The sequence below is a fragment of the Pinus tabuliformis genome, chromosome 3_2 (assembly GCF_031772625.1).
Source record: "Pinus tabuliformis cultivar Carrire ecotype Pingquan chromosome 3_2, CPIR1, whole genome shotgun sequence".
NCBI classification, from domain to species: Eukaryota; Viridiplantae; Streptophyta; class Pinopsida; order Pinales; family Pinaceae; genus Pinus; species Pinus tabuliformis.
Genome location: NC_142302.1, coordinates 1162970706 through 1162980848, shown reverse-complemented (window position 1 = coordinate 1162980848; position 10143 = coordinate 1162970706). Strand labels below are relative to the sequence as shown.

General features: G+C 41.1%; 1 protein-coding gene across 1 annotated transcript; it reads left to right on the top strand.

Annotated features, from left to right (window-relative positions):
- The first annotated feature begins 1029 nt into the window (after nucleotides 1-1029).
- LOC149184847 (uncharacterized) lies at nucleotides 1030-1392 on the top strand. Its single transcript, XM_089415458.1, has one exon. The coding sequence runs from the start codon at nucleotides 1030-1032 to the stop codon at nucleotides 1390-1392; it is 363 nt and encodes a 120-aa protein (XP_089271584.1).
- Nucleotides 1393-10143: the final 8751 nt, after the last annotated feature.

Sequence of the window (10143 nt, the reverse complement as noted above, 5' to 3'; positions counted from 1 at the left end):
TCCGCGCTAAAATATTTGGTGAATAAGCCTAGAGGAAAAATATGTCAATGGTTATTGTTGTTCCAAGAGTACGATTTTGAGGTTGTAGTCAAGCTGGGAATATTGAATGTTAGTTCCGATCATCTATCAAGAGTGGAGATAGGAGAAGAACCCACTAGTATCGAAGATAACCTACCTGATGCGCAATTATTTGCAATCAAGGTCATGGATGATCAGTTCGCAGATATTATTCAGTTTATGGCCACAGGAATGGTGCACGTGGAGTACAATACACAACAGAAGAAGGAGTTGGTGATAAAAGAAACTAATTTCACATTGATTGCAGGGCACTTGTACAAAATGGGACCGGATGAAATACTGCACAAATACATCCCTAAACCTGAAAGACAGGTTATTCTAGCAGAAGCTCATGGAGGAGTGGCAAGAGGACATTATGCGGGAAAGGCCACTGCACAGAAAACCTTGAGAGCTAGGTTATGGTGGCCCACGATACATAAGGATGCAAAAGAATTTTGTCGTGCATGTGATATATGTCAAAGAACAGGAAGGCCATCTAGAAAAGACGAAATGCCATTAAATTCATAGGTGACGTTGCAATCATTTGACAAGTGGACTATTGACTTTGTTGGACCTATTAACCCACCAGGAAAGAATGCCAATGCAAGATACATAATTATTACAATTGATTATTTGACGAGGTGGGTCAAGGCACAACCGGTGAAGGAATGCAACACACATATTGTCGTGAAGTTCATTTTTTAATACATTCTGTCCTAATTTGGGTGTTCGAAGATATTAATGAGTGACCAAGGCTCACATTTCTTGAATCAGACTATTGAGTCATTGACTGAAGAGTTTCAAGTACACCATCAGAAAAGTACCCCATATCACCCTCAAGCAAATGGGACAGTTGAAGCTTTCAACAAAATTCTGGAAAATGCACTCACAAAGGTGTGTAATGTGAACAAGAATGACTGGGATCTAAGAATTCCAATGGTGTTGTGGGCATATAGGACAACATGCAATAAAATGATAGGACATACACCTTTTAGGTTGGTATATGGACAAGAAGAAGCCATGCATATGGAGTACATTGTGCCAAGTTTGAGAAATGCAGCTGTCACAAATATGGCAGACTCTGACGTTATGGAGGAGCGGGTGGCGCAATTGCTTGCATTGGAAGAAGACAAGTTTATACCAGGTTTTCATCAACAAGTACAGAAAGCAAGGGAGAAAACCTGGCATGAAAAGCACATCAAGCAAAAGATATTCCGGGAAGGAGATATTGTACTCTTATATGATAGAAAATTCGCGAAGTTCCCAGGAAAATTTAAGACACATTGGCTAGGACAATATATCATCAAACATGGCTCTGATGGTGGTGCAGTTTAGCTCGCGAAGTTAAACGATCAACTCATTCCAGGATGAGTGAATGGTAGCAGATTGAAGGTATATGGGACAACTTTGTCCTTGGAGATTCACACTGAAAAACGAAAGGAGAAGAGCCTTAGTGCTACTTACAGTTGAAAGTGGGCACTAGACTATAAACCACTCTATAAAAGGGGACTTTGCTGAAGAAGTCTATTGCACGATATTCAGGGGTATGTTGAAGATCATACATAGAACCATTATATCATTTATAGAGAGAACAAGTGATTGAGTCTTTTGTTCTTAAGGAAAGGCTTCACAACTAAGTGCGCAAAGGCCTGGGAAGAGTCTACAGCTGAGTGCACAGACCACCTGTAGTTGTGTACGCAAGTTGAGGAGTTGTATGTACTAAAATATCTATCTTAATGAAGAGGAAGAAGTTTTGGCGAAGTCTTTTGTATCTATATAATTAATTTGTGTTCATATGTACTATTATGCTTGATTTTACTTATTTATGCGAAAGAATATGTGTTATATTATTCTCTGATATGTTTATATAATAAGTGCAAATCTGCAACGTAAAGCATCAACGTGAAGTTTTTTATGTATGCAAAGTTGTAGATAAGTATAAAACATAAGAAAACACATGGGTGCCACAACACAGTATCCCTATGGTTGTAGAAACCTGGTTCTGCAACCTCCCATAACCACTTAGGGTGAGACTACGATCTACTTGCAGGTCGTTTCCAAAAGGGCTAGTGGTTGAGGGTTTTGTTGGTGCGCAATACACTTTGAACCTGGGTCCAAGCCCCTTAAGCCAGAAAGAACTGCGCCAAAGAAGGTTACTGCGCGATATTCAGAAGTATGTCAAAGTTCGAAAGAACCGCGATGGAAGGTAGATTACTGCGCGATTGTCAAAGATAACCGGAAAAATATGACTCTGGGAAGGAAAAAGCTACTGTTAAAAGAAATTTTCCATTAAAAGGTGCAAGAGAAATGCATTTACGAAGGACAACTGACCGGATCTAGTGCCATACCTGTATTCAATGAACAAGACCTAAGCTAATCATGAGGTTCGAAATTCAAATTTGCTATAAAGGCCATGTCCCGTGCCACATTTTACACTTTACTGTCTAGAGAATTTCGTTTGTGAAATTGCAACTAAGTGTGAGAGAAGTGAGTCGTTGTATGTCTGAGAGAAGCTTTGAGGAAATTTCTATAGCATTTGCAAAGAAAGGGTTAGCAAGAGTCATGGAAGCCCGGATTGGTTAATCTGAAGCACCGAATGCACTCCTGCCCCCAAGGCGCACAAGGTCACTGTGGAAACAAGTAGTTACAGAAGAAAAACCTAAGAAAAGACTTGAAAAGAGGCCAACTGAAGCCTCTGGAGTAGAGCTAAGAACATCATAAAGGAAGAAGACAACAAAAGAGCAGCAGACGAAGCCCGAGAAAGATAAGAAACCTAAGGAGAAGGTGAAGAAGACAGTACAATAGGAGGAATTAGAGGAAATCCATGACAGTGAGGAGGAAACTGAGATGCCTCAGATGGAGACAAAGGCTCCCAAATTTCCTCTGTGTTGCCACCATATTTTCCATCGAGGAAACCGGGTGACAAGTGTTGATTTGGGGTAGCATCGGATGTGCTCTAGCCATAAAAATTGGTGGAGGGACTAAAGAGCATGAGATCTCCAAGACCCAGAAATAGTTTTGGAAAATTCCATCCAGATGAAAAGTTATTAAAAAAATTAATATTTTTAATGAGGTCCTAAGTCTAAACTTAGGAAAATAAAAATATTAATGGGTACTAATAAAGATAAGGATGAGAAACTTCTAAGAGACGAAGATCAAGTCTATTTTAATCTTAGTTGTTGATTAGGGACTTAATCTCGGTCGTTGATCCATCAACAAGAAAAGTATAAGAGAAGGCTTGAGGGCCAGTTGGAGATATACTGAGGGAGACCAGTCAGTTCAACTTTTGGAGTGAGGTTTGCTGAGAAATTCGAACTAGAGTTCTGGATTGCAGCAAGAGGTAGTGAGTATGGAACAGAGAGGCAGGAACAATTCCAAAAGATCATCGCAGAGATGAGAGAGGCAGACGCAGAGGCAGTAGGACTGCACAATCACTGGAGGGCCTACGTGGGTGATGCAGAGAGGCCTAGTGCTGACGCAGAGAGGTAGGAGCTGATGTGGAGGGTCTGGGAGTTGTGAAAAGGCCGGCAAGTCTGACGTTGAGTCTAGGGGAGGTGTTGGAGAATTTATCTCTATTGGGTAAGCCAGTTTGGCACCCAGTTGTACTCAAGAATAGTTGATTAATAAAATCCTCCTCTATTGCACCTGTTTTCCCGCATTGGGTTTTTCCGAGGACATTTGTCCAAAAATAACTGTGTTGATGTGTTTTGTTTTGTGCATGTACTTGTCTCTATTCTATGGTGTGATATTTGCAGTATAGTTTATTTTAATATTTATTGAAGCGATTTCATAAATAACTTATTGAAGAATAAGTAGGAAAAATAAATCAGTTGCTACAGTAATAGAATTTTCACATGGTATCAGAGGAAAGAATCAGAGACATGAAGGGAAAATCAATTATGGGTCGAGATCATGATGCAGAGGCATCAACATCAGGAGACTCATGTAGATTTTTAGAAAATTGCACAAGGGATAGAAATCTTGATTTCTCTATGTTGGATTCCAGATTGGAAGAAGAAGTTGCTTGTGTAACAAGCTTGGCATCATCTGAGGTATGGTATATAGACAGTGGAGCCTCCTAGCATATGACAGGAATCCGGGAATGTTTCTCTGAGTATCAAGAGGAAAGGATGAATTTTCAGATCACCATGGGGAATAAGGCAAAGTGTACTCCAGTAGGAAAGGGGACCATAGTGTTTCAAACAGAAACGGGAGAGTGGTTCCGGGCCACCAATGTGTTGCATGTGCCAGGACTGGGGATGAACTTACTATCTGTATCACAACTTCAAAGCAAGGGCTATGACATTTTCTTCATCAAGGAGAAAGTGTACGTCAAACACCCAAGCTGGAAAAAGAAAGTGCAGATCGGAATCAAGAGTAACAGGTTGTACAGGTTACAGCTAGAATCACCAATGGCACTGATAGGCAGTCATGGGGACAAGGATTTGAATGAACTATGGCATAGATGAATGGGACATTTGCACCATGGGGCTCTGAGAATCCTCAAGAAAACTATAACAGGAGTTCCAGATCTTAGTACAGAAAGAGATGATGTATGCAGAGGATGTGCTCTGGGCAAGTATGCCAAAGAAGCATTTCCTAGAAGTAAAAACAGGGCCAAGAGTGTACTAGGATTGATACACTCAGACATTTGCGGACCAATGTTCACTAAATCTCTTAGTGGTGCCGAATACTTCATCACCTTCATCGATTACCACTCCAGGAAAACTTGGATTTATTTTTTGAAAACTAACGATGATGTTTTCTGTCGATTCAAAGAGTTCAAGGCTCTGGTGGAGAATCTAACTAGAAAGAAAATAGAAGTTTTGTGCTCAAATAATGGTGGAGAATATGTCGACGAGGACAACCAAATTATCGTGGAAGCAGCCAGGACCATATGTATGATCAGGATATGCCAAATTTCCTGTGGGCAGAAGCATGTAACATGGCAATCTATGTTAAAAATAGAAATCCTCATCGGGCATTGGGCAAGATTACTCCAGAGAAAGTCTTCATAGGGAAGACACCTGAAGTCAGCCATTTCAGGATATTTGGGAGCTTAGCATATTGCCGCATACCCAAGGAAAAGAGGAAGAAGCTGGATCAAACTGCAGAGAAAGTATATCTAGTGGGATATAGCGAGAATGCGAAGGCATATAGAATCTATCTTCCAGGGAGCAGGAAGGTAGTAGTTTGACGAAATGTGAAGTTCATGGAGGATAGGGCCTTCAAAAAATATCAAGAAATGCCTTCCGAGGAATGGTCAAAAGATGAGTCGTTAGCCAAACCACTTCAACCAATGGAAGTCAATAATTCTTCCTCGAATCAGGAAGAATCACAGGAGGAGGAGGAGCTAACAAAAGCACCTGCTACTAGAGGAAGAATGAGCAGGGAACTTTGATAGATTCTGCGAGATGCAGAGGATTTCATTGGTGCACCAAGAAACAATAAAAGGGAGCAAAAACAGTTAGATAGATATCAAGAATTAGTAGCTCAAGATGGGGAGCCTTCCAGTTTTAAGGAGGCTTCTCAACATCAGGTTTGGTTGGATGTGATGGTAGAGGAATACAACTCTATAATGGTGAATGATGTCTGGGAGGTAGTGTCGATACCTCAAGATAGATCGGTGGTAGGTTCGAGATGGATCTATAAGATTAAATACACTGCAGATGGCAGTGTGGAAAAATAAAAAAATGTTTCTGGCTAAGGGGTATGCTCAAAAGGAAGGAATTGACTACGAAGAGACCTTCGCCCTAGTATCCAGGTATACATCTTTTAGAACCGTGATATCTCTTGCAACACAGATGGGATGGGATATTCATCATATGGATGTCAAAACAACATTCCTGAACACAGTGATAGAAGAGGAGGTATACATTGAACAACCAAAAGGCTTTGAGACACATGAGAAGAAGCCTCATGTATGCAAATTGAAGAAAGCCTTGTATGGGCTGAAACAAGCACCTAGAGCATGGTATGGTCAAACTGATGGCTACTTGCAGAAGATGGGATTTGTCAAGAGTGACGCAAATCCAAATCTCCATTATCTGGTTCTAGAGAATGAGCCTCTAATCCTAGTATTATATGTGGATGATCTCTTCCTGACAGGATCATCCAGGCTCATCGGGGACTGCAAGAAGAATCTAGCCATAGAATTTGACATGAAGGATTTGGGATAGATGCATTATTTCCTGGGGTTGGAGGTTTGGAAGCAAAATGGGGAGATCTTCCTTGGACAAGGGAGATATACTACAAAAATTTTGAAGAGATTTAGGATGCAGGATTGTAGACCCGTGGCTACTTCAATGATCACCAACTGGAAGAAAATTGATGCATCAGAAGACAAGGATGTTGATCCCATCGTATACAGGCAACTCATAGGGTCCCTCATGTATCTGGTCTATACCATGCCAGAAATTTGTTATGATGTCAACACCCTCAGTCAGTTCATGGTGAAACCAAAGAGGGCGTACTGGGAAGCAGCCAAACATGTTCTCAAATATATACAGAGAACAGTCAATTATGGACTCTTGTACATTAGGAGTAAGGATATCATATTGAGTGGATTTACTGATGCAAATTGGGCTGGAAGTTCAGTGGATCAGAAAAGTACCTTTGGTTACTATTTAACCATTGGATCGGGAATGACCTCCTTGTGCAGTAGGAAACATAAATCCATAGCTCTGAGCTCAGCTAAAGCAGAATATAACTGCAAGCACAGCTTCGTGCGAAGCCATATGTCGTAGAAAACTACTTGTGAACCTATTCAGAAGAAAGATGGAGGTGACCAGGATCATGTGTGATAATCAGAGTTGCATCAACCTCTCTGAGAATCGAGTATTTCACGATCGGTCAAAGTACATTGATATTCGGTGTCACTTTGTCAGAGACTATGTCCAACGAGGAGCTGAACAATTGAGCTACACTCCTACAGGAGAACAGGTGGTAGACATCCTTACCAAGACCCTTGGAAGAACCAAGTTTGATTATTTCAAGAATAATATGGGGATGATAAAGAATCCATTGCAATGCAGATGCAGTGTTGGGAAGAAGGACCAGCAGCAGCATAGATGCAGAGGGAGTTGTAGTGCAAATGCAGTGTTGGGAAGAAGGACCAATAGCAGCACCAATGCAGAGGGAGTTGCAGTACAAATGTAGCAGTGGCAGTGATAGAGCCATGGGCAACAGTATAGGATGTAGCAGTGTAGAGGATGTTGGGCAGGGAGGCCTAGCATCTGCACAGGTACCAGTGCCATATAATTAGAGTGATGCTCAAAGTGGACTATTACAAGAGCACATTCCTTGCTAATAGGAAATGTTGATTTGGGAAAGCATCGGATGTTCTCTAGCCATGAAAATTGGCAGAGAGACTAAAGAGCATGAGATCTCCAAGACCCAGAAATCGTTTTGGAAAATTCCATCCAGATGAAAAGTTATTAAAATAATTAATATTTTTAATGAGGTCCTAAGTCTAAACTTAGGAAAATAAAAATATTAATGGGTATTAATAAAGATAAGGATGAGAAGCTTCTAAGAGATGAAGATCAAGTCTATTTTAATATTAGACATTGATTAGGGACATAATCTTGATCGTTGATTCATCAATAGGAAAAATATAAGAGAATGCTTGAGGGTTAGTTGGAGATATAATGAGGGAGACCAGTCAGTTCGATTTCTAGAGCGGGGTTTGCTGAGAAATTCAAACTAGATGTCTAGATTGCAGCAAGAGGTAGTGAGTATGGAATAGAGAGGAAGGAACAGTACTAGAAGATCAGCGCAAAGATCAGAGAGGTAGGCGCAAAGGCAGCAGGACTACACAGTCACTGGAGGGCCTATGTGGGTGACACAGAGAAGCCTAGTGTTGACACAAAGAGGCAGGAGCAGACGCGGAGGGTCTGGGAGTTGCACAGAGGCCATCAAGTTTTACGCTGATTCTGGAGGAGGTGCTAGAGAAATTATCTCTATTGGGTAAGCTAGTTTGGCACCCAGTTGTACTCAATAATAGTTGGTTAATAAAATCCTCCTCTGTTGCACTAGTTTTCCCGCATTGGGTTTTTACAGGGACATTTGTCCAAAAATAAATTTGTTGATGTGTTCGGTTTTTGTGCATGTATTTGTCTCTGTTCTACGATGTGATATCTACAGTAGAGTTTATTTTAATATTTACTAAAGCGATTTTGTAAATAAATTATTGAAGAATAAGTAGGAAAAATAAATCAGTTGCTGCAGCAGTAGAATTTTCACACCAAGTCGGTCAAAGATCTGAAAGATGTGAAGTTTGGCATGTTCACATCGTTTCTACCAGAGAAAGTGTCATTTGAAGGCGAAGTGTTGGGGAAAATCCTGCAATTAGAAATGGAGGATTGGGACTTTAATGACAGAAGTAAATATTCGCAGTTCGAGCCAAGCAAGTACCTACACTAGGTCTATTATCCAGAAAGCAGAGTTACGAGGTTGGAGCCACACCGGTGGGTTGTAGGATTGCAGATATTGCGCTTGTTAAACATGCTATATGTGCCACACTTCGGTAGAAGCACATCCAACATAGCCTGTGTGCGACAGTTACTAGCATTGGTGCATGACGGAAGCCTCTGGTTGGGGATGAGGATCCTGATCGATGAAATGTTAATACGGAGGATTATAGGACTGCCTCACCAAGGAAAGGACCCCACTGAAGAATTCGTCAGTAAGAATCAAGACAAAGAAATGGCATAGACCATGAAGGATAAGTTCAGGATTATCAAGAAGTCACGCAGTTACGATATCAACTCTAACAGTGATCAAGGGGTGTGCTTCGCCGCACACATGTCAGCAGGGGAAATAATGAGGAAATGCATAGCGAATGAAGTCCCCATAGTCGTGGTTTCTTTGGCTGTGCAATTCAGTGATGGGGTTTAGTTCAACTGGGCTGGGTACTTATGCAAGGAGTTTTTGGAGGATTTTCAAGAAGCACGGGAGGAAGGGAAAACATTTCATTACTCATGGTTGATCTTGATCATCGTGTTGATCGCATGGAAGGAGCTAGAGGACTCACAATTTCCTCCTGTTGAAACAGATGTATGTGAAGCCACGTGGTATGCCTCACTATGGCATATTAAGGAGTTTTTGCATGTGCAGGAGAATATAATTTGTTTTGTGATATTGAGCATGGATTTGCATATGGTGGTGAACCAGTATCCCAGGTTATCACCTATTTTGTATGAGCAACATTGCAACATCGCAACATTCAAGGCAGATTTTCACAGAGTATATATCAAGTCTCAGAAGGATCCAATGGAGACATGACACCCTCTTCCATATTTGGTCACTGAAGATGAATTTCTCACAATAATACAACAATGTTCAGTTGAATGGATGACCCCAATCATAAACGACACTGAAGCAGCGGGGGGCACTGCGCAACATGCGGGTCTAAGTGGGATAGACAAAGGAAAAGAAGCAAAGGAACCAGAGCCAAAGACAGAGCCAGAGATAGAACACGATATCTAGCACCCTCTCAGCGATGTAGATATAACAAAGGAATCACCATTCATCATCAAAAAGAGGGTACCAACAGTAACTATGTCGGGTGCAAGAAAGAAACAGATCGTGAGAAAATATGAGGGCGCAATACAGCTTGCCCTCACTAAGGGGGACATCGACGAGATTGGAGAAAAGGTCCAGGAAGTACCAACAAAGACTTGGAATAAGGTCGATAATCACTACAAAATGATCTTAACAGATGTGCAGCAAGGCATTAGGGAGTTAAAGGTACTAGCGTAGACAGCTAAATAACCACCATAGATAGGTCAACTATAACAGCCAAAGAAATGAATAGAAACAACGTTCGAAGTAAGGATTTTGTAGGTACCAGCTGGAGCATTGCAGTTTGAATCATTAGAGGATAGAGAACGAGAAAAATCCTAGGACAATGTTAAGATTTACATTTCCGCACTGTCGATTCAGGTATTACTCGAGTTCCATCAAAATATTATAGATGAACTAAAGGAGTGAGAACAACGCACTTTGTTGTTAAGCATTGAGGTGGAAAAGGAGAGAGCTTCGCTAAAGAAGGAGCTCGATCAATTGATCAAGGAAAGGGACACA

Coding starts and splice junctions, on each gene's coding strand:
- LOC149184847 (XM_089415458.1), top strand. CDS start 1,030: ATGATAGGACATACACCTTTTAGGTTGGTATATGGACAAGAAGAAGCC.